The following is a 22348-nucleotide window of genomic DNA, read 5'->3' on the forward strand; positions in this document are numbered from 1 at the left end:
ACCCTAATGGGTTCCCATTGGCCAAATATAAGACAATGTGAACATCAAAGTAAATAGTGATATTCAATGTGTTGTAATCTGTTACTAAAATAGGAAGCCATGAGACCACACAAATTAAACAGAAGGGAAAGCTCTTTTTTAAATGGTAGAGTGCCAAAGAACAACCAAGAAGGATAATGGAAATAGAAAAATCACCATCTGACAACCATTATAGTGGTAGCTGATTCAGGCAGGAATCATGAATGAACACTAAGGGTTATGCGTGCAGGTCTGATGAGGAACTGGCAGTCTCAGAGGATCTCCCCATAAACTACATATCAATTACGAAGAAAAAAATAGTAACTTTGCAGTGGAGAAACTCAGCAGACACAAACTTGACCTGCCATGAAGGTTAACGTGAGCAGTAGTAGGGCAGGTCACCCTCATGGGCCTTCTGATTGATGCAACGAGAAGAGCACAGTATCATGTCTGTGGTATTCCTGCCAATACTGCTTGGCCTGAGTCTGGACACGAGGAAACATCAAATGGACCTAGACTGAAGGACATCCTACGCAAAGGCCTTATTCTTTAAAGCTGTCAAGGTCTTGAAAGACAAAGCCTGGATAATATTCCAGGCCGAAGAAAACTGACGAGACACAAGTAAATGGAATCATGATCCTTGATGAAACCCTGGACGAGAAAGGAAAAAGAGAGAGGTGGGGAAACTCAGTGGGTCCTATGGATTACAGCATCATGTTTTATCAATGTTAATTTCTTGATGTGAATAACTGCATTTTGGAGAGGAGTGTGTGGGGGGGTGGGGAAAGCGAGTTGTAGAACCGTATATACAACTGAGCATTTAGAATGCATAAAACTGTTTTTTATGTATATTTAAGTAGGGGTGTACTTTTGGGGAAATACATACTGGAAAATTTAGAGTGTTGGTAGGAGAGTGTTGCTTCTTTGGGGAAATATATACTGATGAGAAGTCTAACTCTCAAATGGCTCAGAAAAAGAATAAAGATAATGGCTGAGACAAAGAGAAAGCAAGTGTGTAAAATGTCAGCAAATAAGGAATTTGAGTGAAGCTAATTGGGGGTTCTTTCTGCTGTTCTTGCAATTCTTCTGCAAACACAAATAAAATTTACAAACATACACACACACACACACACACACACACACACAGAGACGAGATGACTTTCTGAATGCCAAACTTTCGATTGCTTAAATGCTCCAAACCTGAAGGAGCACAGCTGCTGTAAAAGTGACATTTATATTTTTAAAATGTATAAAATATCTGAATACATCATCACAACAGATGCAATAAAAGATATCAAAATAAAAGTCCCTCATGAACAATACAGGTCACTCCTTATTAGTCTAACCAGTGCTGTAATGTTTAGGTGCATCCTTCTAGGTATCTTTCAATGAAGTTAAAGCTATTTATACATACAGATGCTCCTTAATTTATGATGGGGCTTTATCTAGATAAACCCATTGTAAGCTGAAAACACCATTAGGTCTAAAGTGAGTTTTGGACTTACGATAGGCTTATCTGGATGTGGCCCCATCATAAGTAGAGGAACACACTTCATACATAAATAGGTATCATTTTAGCACCATCATAAAACTGAAAAACATTAAGTTGAACCATGTCATAAATCAGGGACAGTCTGTCACACAGAAATAGCTTTATTTCTAAACACACTGAAACACTGTAGATATTGTTCTGTATATTGCTTTTTCGACTCACTTAAAAATGTCTTCAGACATCCTGCCACATCAGTACATTTGATCTGACTAATTTTTTAAATTTTGCTGTCACAAAGTAATACAGGTATCAGAATTTATTCTGTTACTGTCAGACATTTAGGTTGTTTTGTTTGTTTTTTAAACAAATGCAAGCAATGCTAAGTAACAGCCCTTGTCATCCTACACTGCACATATGTGAGAGGATTTCTGTCAGTTAGCTATGGAGACTCTACAATACCTATACCAGTTGTACTCTCAACAATAGTATATGAGCATCTCTCAAATGCCCCAACCAACAATGAACAGCACCAATCTCCCCAACCCCCCCAAAACACCTCAATATGCATTTTTTAAAAAAGCTTTTGCAGAATATACAATGCAAATGGTCTTATTTTATTTTCTATCTCTAGATTATGAGTGTGGTTAAAAAAATCTTTTCACATGTGTTAACCACTTGCATTTTTAATTCAGTGAAATGCCTATTATTCTTTTTATTGGTTTGTAGGTGATACGGTTTGGCTGTGTTCCCACCCAAATCTCATCTTGAATTGCAGCTCCCATAATTCCCATGTGTTGTGGGAGGGACCCAGTGGGAGATAACTGAATCATGTGGGCGGTTCCCCCCTACTGTTCTCGTGGTAGTGAATAAGTCTCACGAGATCTGATGATTTTATAAGGGGAAATCCCTTTCGTTTGATTCTCATTCTCTTTGCCTGCCTCCATGTAAGATGTGCCTTTTGCCTTCTGCCATGACTGTGAGGCCTCCCCAGCCATGCAGAACTGTGAGTCCATTAAACCTCTCCTTCTTTATAACCCAGTCTCTGGTATGTCTTTACCAGCAGCATGAAAACAGACTAACACAGTGGGAGTTCTTTATATTTTGTAGATGCTGCTTTTATTACATATATGGCAAACATATGTTTCTAGTCTGTCTTTGAATTTGGTTTGCAGCTCCTTTGTCATACAGAAGTTTCATACAAAAATACAGTCAAATTTACAATACTCTGTATTTGCCTTAGAGGCTGCACTAGTTTCCCAATTCTGCTGTAACAAAGTACTACAAATTGGATGTCTTAAAACAATAGAAATTTATTTTCTCATAGTTGTGCAGGCTAAATCTGAAATCAAAGTGTCCATAGGGCCATGCTCTGTCTGAAGATTTTAGGGAATGATCCTTCCTTGCCTCTTTCTAGCTTCTGGTAGTTGCTGGTAATCTGTAGCATTCTTTGGCTTGTGGTGGCATCACTCCAATCTCTGCCTCCATTGTCACATGGTGTTCTTCCTCTGTGGCTGTCTGTATCCAAATTTCCCCCTTCTTATAGGGTATCAGTCAATGGATTAGGGCCCACTCTCATCCAGTGTGATCTCATCTTAACCTCATCTGCAAACACCCTACTTGCAAATAAGATCACATTCACAGGTACCAGGGGTTAGGACTTCAACCTATCTTTTGAGGGGAAAGGGTGCAATTGACTCAAAACAGATGCTTGGTTAAAGATTTTCATATTTATGTTCATGAGAGATATTCATCTGTCATGTTCTCTTCTTGCAATGTCTTTGTCAAGTTTGGTATCAGGATTCTTCTGTTTCTGTGAAGTAAGTTGGAAGTGTTCCCTCTTCTGTTTTCAAAAACAATATTAAGTGTTTGATAGAATTTACCACTGAAGGCCGGGCACGGTGGCTCACGCCTGTAATCCCAGCACTTTGGGAGGCCGAGGCGGGCGGATCACGAGGTCAGGAGATCGAGACCATGGTGAAATCCCGTCTCTACTAAAAATACAAAAAATTAGCTGGGCGCAGTGGGGGGTGCCTGTAGTCCCAGCTACTCGGGAGGCTGAGGCGGGAGAATGGTGTGAACTCAGGAGGCGGAGCTTGCAGTGAGCAGAGATTGCGCCACTGCACTCCAGCCTGGGCGACAGAGCAAGACTCCCTCTCAAAAAAAAAAAAAAAAGAATTTACCACTGAAGTCATCTGGGCTAGAATCTATCTTTGTGGGAGAGTTCTGAATTAACAACTCAGTTTCAACCAGCCTGGGCAACATAGTGAAACTCTATCTCTACAAAAATAAAAATAAAAAATTGGCTCGGTGTGGTGGCACGCACCTGTAGTCCCAGCTACTCGGGATGCTGCGGTGGGAGGATCATTTGGCCCTCCCACAGTTCTGGGAGCCAGAAATCTGAAATCAGTATCACTAAACTGAAATCAAGGTGTTGGCAGGACCACACTCCTTCTGGAGGCTCTAGGAAAGAATCTAATTCTTGCCTCTTCCAGCTTGCGGTGGCTGCCACCATTCCTTAGCTTCTGGCACACCACTCCAATCAATGCCTCTGTGGTTACACTGTCTTCTCCTCTTCTGTCTGTGTCAAATTGTCCTCTAGCTCTTTCTTATAAGGACACTTGTGGATAATCCAAGATAATCCCGAATCTCAAGACCCATAATCTAATCACATCTGCAAAGATCCTTTTTCCATATAAAGTACCATTTACAATTTCCAGGGATTAGAAATTGATATTTTTCAGGGCCAGTATTCAGCCCACTATAGTGTCTTTTTCAAAGTGTTTATTTTCCTAAACTGTTGGGTAATTATTTTTGGCTAGGTTATTCATCTGCCTTTAATTACTTCACATGCTTATCTCTGTCTACTGCAGTGCTTATGTGAAATAAAGTGGAGGGTGCAGGTAATTAGTCTTCTGGGCAACAGGAGGGACTTTCTTCTGAATATTAGAAAAATTTGGAGCTCTGTCTTGCTTCTTTGCTTCCAGTACTTCTACTTATTGTTCTCACTTGAGAGTAGACATCTCTGCTGGCTGTAATTTGGTCCAAATGGGATAAGATTATAAGGGCTAAACCGTGTTGTTACAACATCAGTGATACCCCAAAGAGGGCTCCACAGTTAACCCAAGGCTCCCTTCTTTTTTAGTATCTGCTGACCGTAAGCTTGGAATATCCAGAGGCTGCACCTACCCTTTCAGTAGTCTTCTTCTGACTGAGTTTAACTTGGCTTCTTCCTTCAATCTGATCCCAACTTCCTTTTGTCTTTTAGGACTCCTTACAATTTTGGGGCCACCAAGATAACTCTTCTTGCTTTCTAACATTTTTACAGGTTTTTTTTTTTTTAAGAACATAATTTTTGGATTTTTTTTTCCCCAAAAGATTGAAGGCCAACCTGGAAGGCTAGAAGGTGTGCTCCACTGGTTTAAATTCCAAACTATCTTTAAACCATATTTAGTGCCTTTTCCTTCCATGATTGCCATCTTATCTTTATTTGTGTCAATATAAAGTTCTTAAATTACCTCATCTTCTGAAGCATGTTTTATCATATACTACTGTACAATGTGTATTTTATAACAAGACATTTCATTAAATAAGTCGGATGAATAGGTAAAAAGGAAATGTATATAGTAATGGACTGAAAAAAATTACTACATAATTAAGGAAAGACTCTTACTTGAGAGTAGTCTAAGATAGTACTCAAAAGAACAGCTCCTAAGATGAGTAACTTCCCACTTTTTCCCCAAGGTTGGTTAAATAGGTTAGAAAAAATAATTTTCAAGTAGTTGTGCTATATCAAAAGAAAAAAAAAGATGAACTGTTTATTACAGAGCTAAAAGCTTTAAAAAAAACTGCTGTGTACAATTCTATTTTTAGAATGAAGAAAATAGCATAAATTTAAGATTGGATCATTCTTAGGTTAACTACCAACACATGTGGCAGATGTTTGCTTTTAAATAGATGCCAACTGAACATATAGGAAGCAATTCAAATGTATATTTATGATTATACGTGAAACTTATTCCAGATTGTCTCAAGTATCCAGTTGTAAACTAAATAAATATTGTTTGTTTAGAGGCATAAATGAAGTAGTAATCGATATGCCAAGCATATTAAAGAGTTAATGCAATTTTAGACAAATACTAAAAGTACCAGGAAAGTAGTTAGTACACTTAAGTTCTATTCCTATAATTTCATTTACTGGGGCATCTCTGGGGTCCCAGTTTCAGGATGTACAGTATGTACCTCTAAGGTAGTGCTCCCTAATCTTCATGCGATGGCACATGTAGAAAATGGTAACATATGAGTATCTACCTGGTGTAAAAAGGTTACTCAAGGCTGGAAGCTAGCTGATATGGTTTCGCTGTGTCCCTACCCAAATTTTATCTTGAATTACAGTTCCCATAATCCCCACGTGCTGTGGCAGGGATCCAGTGGGTAACTGAATCATGGGGGCAGTTATACTCATGCTGCTGTTCTCAGGATATCGAGTTCTCAAGAGATTGATGGTTTTATAAGTGGCTTTTCCCTCTTTGCTCAGCACTTCTCCTTCCTGCCATCCTGTGAAGAAGGGCATATTTGCTTCCCCTTCCACCATGATGGTAAGTTTCCTGAGGCCTCCCCTGTCATGTGAAACTGTGAGTCAATTAAACCTCTTTCCTTTATAAATTACCCAGTTTTTGGCAGTTCTTTATGGCAGCATGAGAATGAACTAACACACTGGCTTAGGTACTCTTGCTGTCCAGAAAGCTGTGGGACCAACATCTCAGTGCACCTGTAGCCCATTTGTGGTAAACCACTACACCTTGGCCTGTAGTTTGGGGAGCTGTGACCTTGCTACTCAAAATGTGGGCTGCTGATTAGTTTTACTAGGACTCCTGGGAGCTAGTTAAAAATTCCACATCATGGGCTCTAACTCAGACCTACTAAATCAGAATCAGTATTTTGACAAGATCCCTAGGTAATTTGCATGTACACTAAAGTTTAAGAGGTACTGCTCTAGAAAATTTTCAGCTCAAAAATTCAATGAACCAAAGAATTAATCTGTTTCATAAAAGTGTATTCAAGGGTAATTTTTATAATCTTATTAAATTCCACACGATACAATGAAGATTTAAAACTTATATTTTACACAAATTTGTTCCTAATTTTTGAAAACAGATAAATGTTGACCTCTGAAACAGAAAAAGGGAAACATATTTACCTGCTTGTATATCTGTCGTAAATACATGATTTCCTCCACAGTTCCCAAGGATATCAGCCTAAGCACTTTGACATCTCTACATTGTCCAATCCTATATGCTCTGTAAAAAGATTAAAAATATAAACAAAAATCAAGTGAAACAACTTTGGGTTGAAGAGGTAGCTTGGGGATATAAAAATGGAAAATTATTAAATTTTTAATTAATTTTAAAATAAACATTTTATGTTTAAATATGCTCTAGTAATAATTCAAAAACTCAAATTCATATAAAAAGCTTATTAAGGAGAAAAATATTACAGAAAACCTACAAGTATCAACTTCATTTTTGTTATAAACATCACTTTCCACTGTCTAAAAACATTTCCTAAATTCAGGTTTTTCTTTTATAGCAGCTTTAAGCTTACAGATTGTTCCCCAAAGATTTCATTTATATAAAAATCCCCAAAATGCCAACTAATCCATAGTGCCAAATAGCAGACTAGTGGTTGCTTGGAGATAAGGGGATGGGGAAGAATGGGAGGGGTGGGTCACAAAGGGGCAGAAGGAAAATTCTGAGATGTTGGGTATGTTTATTATGTTAATTGTGGTGATGGTTTTACAGGTACATAAGTCAAAACATCAGTTGTATACTTGAAGTATGTACAGTTTATTGCATGTCAATTATACTTTATTAAAACTATTAAAAAGTAAAAAAAACCATAACTTAGCAAAAAGTAGTTAATCAACTGTAAAGTCTATGGAAGTGCTGGTCTACAGTCCTCATCCGTAGAGATTTCAACTCAGTGGATCTGACCGAATCACTCAGTTTACTGGCATCCAAGGTGTTTCCATACAGACCATAGTGCTAATTAAAATTCTAAACTGATTCATCACAGTGGTTTAACTGTGGGTCTATTCCCCACAGCTTCTCTCATATGGAGGCTTTATAGGATGCTCTGTATGAGCACCCAATGCCTGTTACAGTTGCTGAGGGGAACTGGGGCAAGGCCATACTGCCTATATGCTTGAAAATGTTACAATTTGAGGGAAATTTATCTTTGAACTTGTTAGGTCACCCATATGTTATATTTGATGTTCTCTCTGCCTCCTTTACCTGTCCCTCCTCACAAAAGACTTTTACTCGAGGACATCTTGGATCCTGCAAATCTCACATCTCCAGCAGGAAATGGAGGCTCCTGTAACACAGCACCACCAGGGGTAAGGTACTGCATTCTCACTTCCATTCTGCAACCCGGGAGCAGAGGAGAGGGGCTCAGCATCCCTTTCTCTCCTACGATGTGTTTGGGTTCTAAACAAAATCAGAAATGGATCTAAGAAAATGTCCTTTGGATGTGTGCTTAAGCCAGTTGTTTGGTGAATGGGAGAGATTCCATTAGGATGCATATCCTTTAATCTTTACAAAAATTTTAGACACATTACTGTGCGCCTATGCTTCATCATTTCTTGATCCATAAAGCAAGGATTTGTAAGTGATGAGTTTTCACCATGTGGAGACAAGTGTTGAGGAACTGTTATACAAAAGGTAGGTCATTAGCTTTATTTCTGTTCTTAGTTCCTGCTGTCAGAGTCAGTGGAAGGAGAGGGAGAGGAAAAGGAATGCCATTTATTCAGTTTTATTGTGAACTAACTTTCAGTGAATACCAAAGCACAGTACACTGTGCTTTGAAGAATACTGGGATAAATAATATGTCTCGATGACCTAATGAAAAAGTACAAAATACAACAAGTGTCATTAAGATCAAAAAAAGGGGGGGAAATTTTTCTGTGGTTTTCATTTTGACCAATTTCCTTGACAGCTGTCTGTGGAGAGAGGCTGATTAAAAGTGTAAGCTTTGCAGTAAGACCACATGGATTCAGATCCTGATCCTGCCACTTATTGGCTGTGACCCTGAGCAAGTTACTTAAATGCACTGTGCCTCAGCTTTCTCATATGTAAAATGGGTATAATAGTGCCTGTCACATATGGATATTCTGAGTATTAAATGAGATAATCCATGGAAAGCACCAAGAATGACAGTTCCTACCTTACCATAAACACTCAATAAGTGTAGCCATTATTCCTTTGTTCTTACTCTTCCAAATGTACTTGAATAAAATTGTACACAAAATATCAAGTATTATAAAATAAACATTGTTATTGGTTAGATGGCCTTTCTGCTTCTTAAGTGTTTCTATGTATTTGACTTTTTCCCTCAGATTAGACTTTTCAAAAGTGTCTCTATTTTACTCTTTTCAATGAATTAGTTAAAATTTATATTACGTTCTTATTTTTATCTTAATAATGTAATAATGTGTATAATTCTATTTTCTTGACTTTGTTCCTTTTCTAGTTTTCTAAATTATTCTTTTACTTTCGGCCTTTCTTTTTTAATAAATGAATTTAAAAATTGAAATTAGCATCTGAATTTAAATATCGATCCACAGTAATTTCATTGTTTTTTTTTTTGTTTTGTTTTTGTTTTGAGATGGAGTCTCACTCTGTCGCCCAGGCTGGAATGCAGTGGCTCGATCTAGGCTCACTGCAAGCTCTGCCTCCCGGTTCACACCATTCTCCTGCCTCAGCCTCCCAAGTAGCTGGGACTACAGGTGCCCAACACCACGCCTGGCTAATTTTTTGTATTTTTAGTAGAGACAGGGTTTCACCTTGTTAGCCAGGATGGTCTTGATCTCCTGATCTCATGATCCGCTCACCTCAGCTTCCCAAAGTGCTGGGATTACAGGCGTGAGCCACTGCAACCGGCCTCATTGTTATTTCTAAATAGCAAGTTTTTCTCTCTTGATTTCCTCTTATCGTGGCAAAATATACAAAACAAAAAATTTAATCATTTTAAGCATTTTTAAGTGTACAGTTAAGTGGCATTAGGTATATCCACACTGTTATGCAACTATAACACCTATATAGCTACACTTTCCAAACTGAAACTCTGTACTCATTAAACAATAACTCCCCATTCCCTAGTCCCCCAGCTACTAGTAACTACCATTCTCTTTTCTGTCTTTGTGAATTTGATGACTCTAGGTGCAACAGGAAATCATACAATCTTTGTCCTTTTCTGGCAAAAACAGGTATCCATTCTTTGTAGCTGATATTAGAGGAAAAACAATTCAATCATGACACCGAGTATGATGTTAGCTCTGGGTTTTTCATAAATGACCTTACATGTTCAAGTAGTTTTCTTTTTTATTGAGACGGAATCACTGTCGCCCAGGCTGGAGCGCAGTGTTGCAATCTCTGCAGCAAACTGCAACCTCTGTCTCCCGGGCTTAAGTGATTCTCATGCCTTGGCCAACCAAGCAAGCAGCTGGGACTACAGGCATGCACCACCATGCTGGCTAATTTTTATATTTTTTTGTAGAGACGGGGTTTCATCATGTTGGTCAGGCGGGCCTTGAACTCCTGACCTCAAGAGGCGCAAGCCAACACGCCTGGCTTGTTTTCTTTTATTTTTAATGTGTTGTTTTTGTCATCTTTAAAAAGATGTTGAATTTTGTCAAATGCTTCTTCTGCATCAATGAAATGATTATGTGTCTTTTTTCCTTTATTTGTTAATGTGGCATATTACACTGATTTTTGTGGGATGTTGAACTGTTTTTGAATTCCAGGAATAAATCCTACTTTGTGTATCATCCTTTCAATATGCTGCTGAATTCAGTTTGCTGGCATTTTACTGAGTATTTTTGCATTAACATTCATAAGGATTATTGGTCTGTAGTTTTCTTTCTTGTAGAGTCTTTGATTTTGGTATTGGGGTAATGCTGGCCTTATAGAATTAACTGGAATGTGTTTCTTCCTCTTCAGTTTTCTGGAAGCATTTGAGAAGGATTGGTGCAAATTCTTTTTTTTTTTTTTTTTTAAGACGGAGTCTCACTCTGCTGCCAGGCTGGAGTGCAATGGTTTGATCTCGGCTCACTGCAACCTCCAACTCCCTGGTTCAAGCTATTCTCCTGCCTCAGTCTCCTGAGTAGCTGGGATTACAAGCACACACCACCACGCCCAGCTAATTTTTGTATTTTTAGTAGAGACAGGGTTTCACCGTGTTGGCCAGGATGGTCTCGAACTCCTGAACTCGTGATCCACGCGCCTCGGCCTCCTAAAATGCTGGGATTACAGGTGTGAGCCACCGTGCCCGGCTGGATTGGTGCAAATTCTTTAAATGCTTGGTAGAATTAATCAGCAAAGCCTTAAGGTCCTGGGCTTTACTTTATTGGGAGGTTTTTGATTACTGATTCAATCTCCTTACACAGTTATAGTTATATTCAGGTTTTCTATGTCTTCATTACATTCTTCCTAGGTTGTGTATTTCTAGCAATTCATCCATTTCACGTAGACTATTCAATTTGTTGGTATACAAATGTTCACAGTACTCTCTTGAACTCCTTTTTATTTCTGTAAAATCAGTAGCAATGTCCCCTTTCATTTTTGATGTTAATTATTTGAGTCTTCTTTCTTTTCTCTTAGTCAATCTAGCTAAAGATTTATCCACCATTTTCTTGATCTTTTCAAACAACCAACTCTTGGTTTCACTGACTGCCTCTGTTGTTTTTCTATTCTTTGTTTTACTTATCTCTGTTCTAATATTTGTTATTTCCTTCCTCTGGCTAGCTCTGGGGGTTTTTCCTTTTCCTAGCTCCTTAAGGTGGAAAGTTAATTGTTGATTTAGACCTTTATTCTTTTTTAATGTAAGCATTTACAGCTATAAATTTCCCTCTTAGCATTACTTTTGCTGCATCCTGTAAGTTGTGGTGTGTGTTTTCATTTGTTTCAAGCTATTTTCTAACTTCCCTTGTGAATTCTTCTTCAACCCTTCCGTTAAGCGTGTGTTGTTTAACTTCCACATACTTGTGAATTTTTCAATTTTTCTTCCGCTGTTGATTTCTAGTTTCATTGTATTGCGACTGGAAAAAAATGAATGATTTCAATCTTTTAAAATGTATTAAAAACTTGTTTTGTGGCCTAACACATGATTTATCCTGGAGAGTGTTCATTGTGTACTTAAGAAAAATATGTATTCTGCTGTTGTTGGAAGGAAAATTCTATGTATCTCTGTTAGGTCCAATTTGTCTATATTGCTGTTCAAATCCTCTCCTCACTTATTGATCTTCTGTCTGAATGTTTTACCTATTATGAAAGTCGGGTATTGAAGTCTCCCATTATTACTGCAGAGCTATTTCTTCCTTCAATTCTGTCAATGTTTGCTTTGTACACTTTGGGGCTCTATTGTTTGTTGAATTTATGTATATAATTGTTAAATCTCCTTGGTGAATCCACTTTTTACCATCAGATACTGTCTTTCTTCTCTTCTAACAGTTGTTGACTTGAAGTCTATTTTGTCTAATATTAATACAACCACTCCTGTTCTCTTTTGGTTGCTATTTGCATGAAATATCTTTTTCCATGCTTTTATTTTCAACCTGTGTATATTCTTGGACCTAAAGTCAGTCTCTTATGCATAGCATATAGTTGGACACTGCTTTTTAAATCTGTTCTGCCAATCTACATCTTTTAATTATGGAATTTGATCCATTTACATTTGAAATAATTAAGAATAGGGAAGAACTCATTTTTGCCACTGTATTTATTTTCCATATGTCTTATAACTATTTTGCCCCTAAATTCCTCCATTACTGTCTTCCTTTGTGTTTAATTGGTGTTTTTTAGTGACATATTTTTATTCCTTTCTCATTTCCTTTTACATATACTTTAGATATTTTTTGTTGTGGTTACCATAGGGATTACATATAACATCCTAAAGTTATAACAACCTTAAATCAATTGATTTTACATTGATATCAATGTACTTGTCAACATAGATTTATAATTATTTTATGCATGTGTCTTTTAAATCCTGTAGAAAATAAAAAAAGCAGAGTTATAAGCCAAAATTATGATATTGGTATTTATATTTGTCCATGTACTTACCTTAACTGGAGACCTTTATATTTTTGTATGACTTTGAGTTACTGTCTAGTGTCCTTTCATTTCATCTTGAAGGTCTCCCTTTAGGATTTGTTTTTGTTTTTTTTTTTTTTGAGATGGAGTCTCACTCTGTCGCCCAGGCTGGAGTGCAGTGTCGCAATCTCGGCTCACTGCAAGCTCCGCCTCCCAGGTTCAAGCAATTCTCTGCGTCAGCCTCCCGAGTAGCTGGGATTATAGGCGCCTGCCACCATGCCTGGCTAATTTTTGTATTTTTAGTAGAGACGCGGTTTCACCATCTTGACCAGGCTGGTCTTGAACTCCTGAACTCATGATCCACCCACCTTGGCCTCCCAAACTGCTGGGATTACAGGCGTGAGCCACCACACCAGGGATAGGATTTCTTACAGGGCTGGTCTACTGGTAATGAACTCCCTCAAGCTTTTGCCTGTCTGCAAATATCTTAACCCTCATTTTTGAAGGGCAGTTTTGCCCAACATAAAATTCTCGGTAAACACTTTTTGTTTCTCAGTTGACAGTTTATTTTTTTTTCCCCAATACATTAAATATATCATCCCACTGCCTTCTGGATTGCAAAGTTTCTACTGACAAATCCACTGATAATCTTCACGGAAATTCCTTGTACATGACATGTTGCTTTTCTCTTGATGCTTTCAAGATGCTCTCTTTGTGGACAGTTTGATTATAAGGTGCCACAGTGTGGATCTCACTGGGTTTATACTATCTAGACTTGGTTGACCTTCTTGTATTTGTATATCCATATTTTCCCTCAAATTTGGAGAGCTTTTCATTATTTCTTAATCTACCCTTTTGTCCTTTTCTCTTTCTTCTGAGCCTCCATAATGTACATATTGGTCCATTTGATAATGTCCCATATGTTCACTTTCCCTTTTTGTTTTGCTCCTCAGATTAAGTAATTTTAAATAACCTATCTTCAAGTTTGCAGACTTTTTCTCCCTATTTTGGTCTGCTGTTGAACTCCTCTAGAGAATTTTTCAATTTCAAAATTGAATTTCATGTCCAGAATTTGTTTGGTTCTCTCTTTTTTTTTTAATTTCTATCTCTTTGTTGATATTCTCATCTTGCTCATATATCCTTTTCCTCACTAGTTCTCTGTGTTTTACTTTCACTCTTGGAGTATTTAAGACACTTGTTGTAAAGTCTTTGTCTAGTAGCGCCAATGCCTGTTTTGCTTCAGGGACAGTTAGTTTCTGGAGATTTATTTTGTTACTCTGAATGAGCTGTATTTTCATTTTCTTTCTTTTCTTTTTTTAATGTCTTGTGGTCTTTTCTTGAAAACTACCATTTAGAAAGACAGCCAACTCCCCCAGTCTTTGCAAACTGGTATGGAAGACCTTCACTAATTAGCAAGGTGTGTCTTGAGCCTTGGGAATAACATGGGGTGAAGGCTAAAAGTCTTCTCAGGTCATTTCTGGGTATACATCCTGTCTGGGTATGCTGCCATCTTGGCTAACTGCAGCCTCCACCTCCTGGGTTCAAACGATTCTCAGCCTTCTGAGTAGCTGGGACCACAGGCGCACACCACCACGCCTGGCTAATTTTAGTAATTTTAGTAGAGATGGGGTTTGACCATGTTGGCCAGGCTGGTCTGAAACTCCTGACCTCAAGTGATCCACCCACCTTGGCCTCCCAAAATGTTGGGATTACAGGCATAAGCCACTGTGCCTGACCTCATTGAAGTTTTATCATGAGATTGCAACAATTTAGTCACATCGTCAGGCTTTGTTTCTAATTCTAGTTCTCTATTTCCACCACATCTGGAATTACTTCCTCTACTAAAGTCAAACTCCTCAAAGTCATCCATGAGGGTTGGAATCAACTTCTTCCAAACTCCTGTTTGATATTTTGACCTCTTCTCATGAATCACAAATGTTCTTAAATGGTATCTAGAATAGTGGATCCTTTCCAGAAGGTTTTTAATAGACTTTGACCAGATCCATCAGAGAAATCACTATATATGACAGCAATAGCATTACAAAATGTTATTTCTTAAATAATAAGAGTTCAAAGTCAAAAGTACAACTTGATCCATGGGCTGCAGAATGGATGTTGTGTTACTGCATAAACAACATTAATCTCCTTGTATATATATCTCCATCAGAACACTTGGGTGACTAGTGGCATTGTCAGTAAGCAGTAATATTTGGAAAGAAATCTTTTTTTTTTTCTGAGCAGTAGGTCTCAATAGTGGGATTAAAATATTCAGTAAACCATCCTGTAAAGAGATATGGTGTTATCCAGGCTTTGTTGTTCCATTTTATAAAGCACAGGCAGAGTAGAGTTAGCATAACTTTTAAAGGCCCTAAGATTTTCAGAATGGTAAATGAGCACTGGCTTTAAGTTAAAGTCACCAGCTGCATTAGTCTCTAACAAGAGAGTCATCCTATCTTTTGAAGCCAGGTATTGACTCTCCTCTTTAGTGACTACAGTCCTCAATGACATCTTCCAATATAAGGTTGTTTTGTTCTCACTGAAAGTCTGTTGTTTAATGTAGGTACCTTCAACAATGATCTTAGCTAGATCTTCTGGATAACTTGCTGCAGCTTTTCTACATCAACACTTGCTGCTTTACCTTGCACTTTTTTGTTATGGAGGTGGCTGCTTTCCTTAAACATCATGAACCAATCCCTGCAGCTTCAAACTTTTCTTCTGCTACTTCCTTGTGTCTCTCAGCCTTCAAAGAACTAAGTGTGTTAGAGCCTTGCTCTGGATTAGGCTGTGGTTTAATGGAATGCTGTGGCTGGTTTGATCTTTGATCCAGACCACTTTCTTTGTATCAGCAATAAGGCTGTTTGGTGCTCTTGTCATTCATGTGTTCACTGGAGTAGCACTTTTAATTTCCTTCAAAAACTTTTCCTTTGCATTCACAACTTGGCCAACTGTTAGCTTTTGGCCCATCCTGGCTTTCAACATGCCCTCCTCACTAAGCTTAATCATTTTTAGCTTTCGATGTAAAGTGAGAGACATGCAACTCTTCCTTTCACTTGACCACTTAAAGGCCATTGCAGAGTTACTAATTGGCCTAATTTAAATACTGTGTCTCAGGGAAGAGGGAGGCCCAAGAGAGGGAATGAGACAGGGGAATGGCCAGTAAGCGGAGCAGTCAGAACACACACATCTACCAATTAAGTTCATCTTCTTATAGGGGCATGGTTCATGGTGTCCTAAAACAAATACAATAGTAACTTCAAAGATCAGTGATCACAGATCACCATCACAGATATGATAATGAAAAAATTTGAAATAAAGTGAGAATTACATTCTCACAGAGACACAAGTGAGCATATGCCGTTGGAAAAATGGTGCTGGAAGACTTGCTTGACTCAAAATCTCCACAAACCTTCAATTTGTAAATAAGGTAATTATCTGTGAAGCACAATAAAGTGAAGTGCAATAAAATGAGATGTGTCTGTATACAGTTATTAAATTATGGTAGATAACTTTTATTCAAGTAATTTATACACTTATTTAGCCTAGTGGATTTATAATTATTTATTTTATTTTTTTGAGATGGGGTCTCACTCTGTCACCCAGGCTGGAGTGGCCCAATCTCAGCTCACTGCAAGCTCCGCCTCCCGGGTTCATGCCATTCTCCTGCCCCAGCCTCCCGAGTAGCTGGGACTACAGGTGCCTGCCACCACACCTGGCTAATTTTTTATATTTTTAGTAGAGATGGAGTTTCACCGTGTTAGCCAGGATGGTCTTGATCACCTGACCTTGTGATCCGCCCACGCTGGCCTCCCAAAGTGCTGAGATTACAGGCGTGAGCCACCGTGCCCGGCTAATTTATTATTTTTTAAGAGAGGAATATGGAGTTTCCCATTATAGTTGTGGATTTGTCTGTTTCTAATCATATATGAGTTTTGGCTTTGTTATGTAATGACTATTACAACTTCCTAGTGGACTGTGGCCCTCTTTGTTTTGCTTAATGCCTTTTGTCTTGAATTCTATTAATAATTTGATATTAACATTGCCATCCATTCTTAATTTTTGTTACCATCTCCCTGATTTGATTTTTTTATCTTATTTTCAACTTCCTGTATCTTTTTTATTTACATATATGTTTCATAATAAGCATAAACCTGAGTCTAATTTTTCCTTTCTGCCAGCCCCACTTTTTTCCTTCTTTCTAAAAAGAGTCTCAACATATCCATACTTATGTTTGGATTTAGTTCTGACACTTCATTGGTCATGCTTTCTGAGTTTCCTCCATCTTCCCAACACAACTATGTATTTCCTATCATGTACTAAAATAATTACATTTTCTTGATACTCTTATTTCTTTTGGAAGTTTTACACTTGTTGCGGGAAGTCAGGGACCCTGAACGGAGGGACTGGCTGAAGCCATGGCAGAACATAAATTGTGAAGATTTCATGGACATTTATTAGTTACCCAAATTAACACTTCTATAATTTCTTACACCTGTCTTTCCTTCAATCTCTGAACATAAATTGTGAAGATTTCATGGACACTTATCACTTTCCCAATCAATACCCTTGTCATTTCCTATGCCTGTCTTTAATCTCTTAATCCCATCATCTTTGTAAGCTGAGAAGGATGAGTGTCGCCTCAGGACCCTGTGATGATTGCGCTAACTGCACAAATTGTTTGTACAGCATGTGTGTTTAAACAATATGAAATCTGGGCACCTTGAAAAAAGAACACGATAACAGCAAAGTTCAGGGAACAAGAGAGATAACCTTAAACTCTGACTGCCGGTGAGCCAGGCGGAACAGAGCCATATTTCTCTTCTTTCAAAAGCAAATGGGGGAAATATCGCTGAATTCTTTTTCTCAGCAAGGAACATCCCTGAGAAAGAGAATGCGTCCCTGAGGGTAGGCCTCTGAAATGGCCACTTCGGAGGTGGCCGTCTTTCATGGTCGCCGCTGTAGGGATGAAATAAGCCCCAGTCTCCTGTTGCACTCCCAGGCTTATTAGGACAAGGAAATTCCCACCTAATAAATTTTGGTCAGACCGGTTGTCTGCTCTCAAACCCTGTCTCCTGATAAGATGTTATCAATGACAATGTGTGCCTGAAACTTCATTAGTAACTTTAATTTTGCACCTGTCCTGTGGTCCTGTGGTCTCGCCCTGCCTCCATTTGCCTTGTGATATCTTATTACCTTGCGAAGCATGTGATCTCTGTGACCCACACCCTATTCGTACACTCCGTCCCCTTTTGAAAATCGCTAATAAAAACTTGCTGGTTTTGCGGCTCAGGGGGCATCATGGAACCTGCCGACATGTGATGTCTCCCCCGGACACCCAGCTTTAAAATTTCTCTCTTTTGTACTCTGTCTCTTTATTTCTCAGACGGGCTGACACTTAGGGAAAATAGAAAAGAACCTATGTGAAATATTGGGGTGAATTTCGCCCGATATCTGGCTGAATTTCCCCTGATACACCTAATATCCAGTGTTTTTCAAAGTGGAGTTGAGAACCAATTGTATCATAATCACCGTGGGTGGCTTTTAAAATTAATTGTGGCAAAACATACAACACATGATTTACCATTTTAGCTATTTTTAAGAGTACAGTCCAATGGCATTAAGTAAATTCTGTTTTCCAGCCATCACCACTATCCATTGCTACAACTTTTTTATTATCCTAAACTGAAATTCGATGCCCATTACACAATAATTCCCCATTCCTCCCTATCCTTGTCCCCTAATAAGCACCGTTCTACTTTCTATCTCTATGGATTTGACTATTCCAGGTATTTCATATAAGTAGAATCATACAATATTTGTCTTTTCCTATCTGGCTTATTTCATGTAGCATAATGTCGTCAAGGTTTCTCTATGTTGTAGCATTTATCAGAATTTCATTTCTTTTTAAGGCTGAATAGTATTCCATTTTATGCATATACTGTATTTTGTTTATCCATTCATCCATCAACAGACACTTGAGTTGCTTCCACATTTTACCTATTGTGAATATAGGTGCTATGAACATGAGTGTACAAATATCTCTTCAAGTCTCTGCTTTCAATTCTTCTTGGTATATACCCAAAGTGGAAGTGCAATTGCTGGATCATATGGTAATTTTACATTTAATTTTTTGAGGAACCACCATGCTGTTTTCCACAGCAGCTGTGCCACTTGACATTTCCATCAACAATGCACAAGGGTTCTAATTTCTCCGTATCCTAAACTAGGACTTGTTGTTTTCTGTTGTTGCTTTTATTTTTATAATAGTCATCCCAATGTGTGTGAAGTTGTATCTCATTATAGTTCTGATATGCATTTCCCTAATGATTAGTGATGCTGAGCATCTCTTCATGTGCTTAATGGCCACTTATATATCTTGTATACCTTCCTTGGAGAAATGTCCTATTCATTGTTAGATTGGATTGTGTTTTTTGTTGTTGTTGAGTTTTAGGAGTTCTTTTTATATTCTAGATATTAATACTTTATCAGATATGTGATTTGCAAATATTTTCTCCCATTCTGTAGACTGCCTTTTTTCTCTGTTGATAGTGTCCTTTGATCCACAACCTGGGTGTTTTTTAAAATGTAGAATGTTGAGTCCCATTCTACATCTACATAAACAGAACGCCTGCAGGGTGGAGTTTGAGCATCTGTGTTTTTGAAAATTGTACCAGGTAATTATTATAACTCACTCTTTTAGTTGTTGCCCTTAAATTTTTTGCTAGCATTTAAAAACATTTTTTGGCATACAATTTGAGAACTGACCAGGGTATCCTGGTCCTTTCCTGAGGAAAAAAACAATTCTAAGACAACTTTACCCCCCTCTACCCTTATTCTGACATTTTATCAACATTATATAACATTTTAGTTCTTGTTACTAATTTTTTCATACCATCCCTTCGTATTTCGGGGAATTCTTTCTTTATAACTGCATGAAGCCTATCAGCCACACTCCCAGTAATTTTTTAGACTTAAAATTTTAGCCACAAATTGTAAATACAAGTCAAAATAATTTTCTTTCACATATAGCCATATAAATTTTTTCACATTGACAACTCTGTTGTCATCTAGAATCCTATAATGCTGATGAAATGTATGTTCTTCAAAGTCTGATCTGCTGAATCAAGTCTGATTCTCATTTCTTTGTTAACAATGTGTCTTTTCCTTTTTGTTGCAGTTTTTATAAATCATTCTCTCCCTGTTTCTCACTCTGGAACCTTTTAGCCCTTCTCTTTATCTTTGAAACGTAGAAATATTACTAACATGTATGTTTTCTCTCTCAGTCATTATTCCTACTTCACACTAAATGCCCCTTCAAAATTAATAATAATTTTCTCCAATCATGTCATCAATTATCTCCCGTCCTCCAGTCTCTCTGTTCATTATTTCTGGAATACATAGATGATGACTTCTGGGATTTTTCCTCAATTTCTCTTTACTCATATTTCACATCTATTTATTACTTGACTTTATGTTTGAAAATATTCATTCCTTTTATCTTCCATATCCTTCTCCATTTTTCCATTAGCCCTCTCCATTTTTTTTTTTCAGACCTTCTACTGAGTTATTTTATTTTGGCAAAAATTTTAATTTATAAGAACTAATTTGGTTTTTTATGTACTTTTTTCCTTGGCATCCTATTCTTATTTTATTCCCTTCAATGTCTGTTTTTCACCTTTGTCCTTTGCTTTCTTGCTAGGCTAATTTTATTAAAATGCTTCATAATTCTTCATTTCCCATTCATAATTAAAATGATGACTAGGTGAATCACTGGAAAGCCGGTCTGTGTTTCCATGCAGGTAACACGTGTATTTCCCTTTTTCATGTCCTGGGGAGAACTGGAAGTACTTCAGGCTTGGCTCTGGCTTTATGATCTGGTTCCAGCATCCATTCTAGGAAGCTTTCTACAGTCAGATTCCCCATTTATTTATAAAATGCGTAAAATTATTCTTTCAGCTTTAATCAAAGAGTACCTGTTACAGCCAATCTCTCTGTAAAGTAGGGTGTCAGAGGGGAATTTGTATTAGAGTCAGGACATTATCAATTCCCCAGAAGGATGCACTCTGTCTACTCCCACATACTGTGGTTGCAACCCCATGCTTAAAATTTCTGTATTCTTTCCTGCAGACTTTGGATTGTAGTATTTCTCTGCTGATATCTTGATCACAGATTCTACTTCCTTTCTATCTTCCAGGAGTTTCTCAAAACTTCTGATCTACTAGTACAGAACTATGCTATTTTCCTGCAGTATTAGGAATTTATTCTTTCTTCTTAAGTTATTTCTGTCATATTAATAGGATTCTGAGATGGATGAAAAATGGCTATTTTTGGACTATTATCTGGATTGAGAAGGTCAGGATTATATTAAATGTATGTTTTTACAAGTTTCCCCCTTTCTTCTAATCATAGTCATAGTATAAGCAACCTTAAAAGTTCAAGAGTATTTTTAGATTAAAAGTATTTGCAGATCACTTTAAATTTTGTCAGTATTATACCTGTCAATGGCTTGAAGATCATTGGCTGGATTCCAAGTAGGATCAAATAATACAACAACATTGGCACCGACAAAATTGAGGCCTAGTCCACCAGCCCTGAAGAGAAAAAAAAAAAGCACATTACAACAGCAAAAACTAATTGTTGTGCTATAACTCAACTGTGCCAGGTTTCTATAGCCAAAACAGTACAATATTGCATTAATTTCATCAAAGTAAGGTGGTGATTAAAATACAAATATGCCACAAATTAAATATTTAAGGCACAATTTTATTTCTACCACTCTAGAAAATCCCTAAAAATCTGGTCATTAGAGCCCACATAAATAGTTTGTGCTAGTTTTTACTTTTTTTTGATACTCAAATACTACTTCTGCAAGATTTTCCTAACATAATTTTTAAAAACTGTTAGTACATTCTAGCTAAATAAAGTAATACATACATTTAAAAACTCAATTCAGGAATAGATGCACATCTTATTCTTCCACCAAGTGCAGCTAAAACTCTGGATGTTACATAGAAAATAAACATAAAACTCTGAAAGATACAGAGAAGATAGGCAGGCTAGGGACTACAAGGTCTAAGGAATGGTATGACAGTGAGTCATGGCTTTCCTGAAAAAAAGGAATGGCTTTCCCAAAAAAGAAAGCTTCCATGGCTTTTCCAAAAAAGAAAACCTAGCTGAATGAGTCCCACATTCAGCAACTGATGGAACTCCTAGATAGAAAATTGGCAAGGATATAAAAGAACAAACTGACCAACCAACAGGATCTAAATGACATACACAGAACACTCCACCTAGAACAGCAAAACACACACACTTTTTTTTCCTGGTTCCTACAGAACATTCACCAAGATAGACCAAATCCTGGGCCATAAAACAAACCTCAACAAATTTAAAACAACTGAAATTATACTGGTATATACTGAGTATAATGGTATTACACTGAGTATGTTCTCTAACAATAATGGAATCAAACTAGCAATACATTTCAGGAGGACAACAAAATAAATTCCAAACACTTGGAAATTAAACAACATACATTTAAATAGCTCATGAGTCATACAAAATCTGAAATCCCAAAAAAGGGTGAAAAGAAAGTCTAGCTTTCTTTTTTGCTTAAGATACCACAAGCTGGGTTCTTAACATATCCCAAGCTGCTGGAAATGCCAAAAGTCAGACTATAAAAAATATATATATATCCCAAGAAGAGCCTTTTCCCTTTAGCCAAAGAACCAGGAAAGGTATAGCCTTGAAAGGC

General features: G+C 37.5%; 1 protein-coding gene across 4 annotated transcripts in view; it reads right to left on the reverse strand.

Moving 5' to 3' along the window:
- Positions 1 to 22348, reverse strand: part of ERCC6L2 (ERCC excision repair 6 like 2) — a 158844-nt gene that overhangs the window by 72778 nt on the left and 63718 nt on the right. For all 4 annotated transcript variants that reach the window (XM_030799801.1, XM_030799859.1, XM_030799767.1 and 1 more), the window contains exons 12-13: positions 21090 to 21185; positions 6708 to 6807 (exon numbers count right to left, since the gene is read on the reverse strand). In XM_030799801.1, coding sequence (XP_030655661.1) covers positions 6708 to 6807; positions 21090 to 21185 — 196 coding nt within the window. The remainder of the gene's footprint in view (positions 1 to 6707; positions 6808 to 21089; positions 21186 to 22348) is intronic.

The sequence above is a fragment of the Nomascus leucogenys genome, chromosome 1a (genome assembly GCF_006542625.1).
Source record: "Nomascus leucogenys isolate Asia chromosome 1a, Asia_NLE_v1, whole genome shotgun sequence".
NCBI classification, from domain to species: domain Eukaryota; kingdom Metazoa; phylum Chordata; class Mammalia; order Primates; family Hylobatidae; genus Nomascus; species Nomascus leucogenys.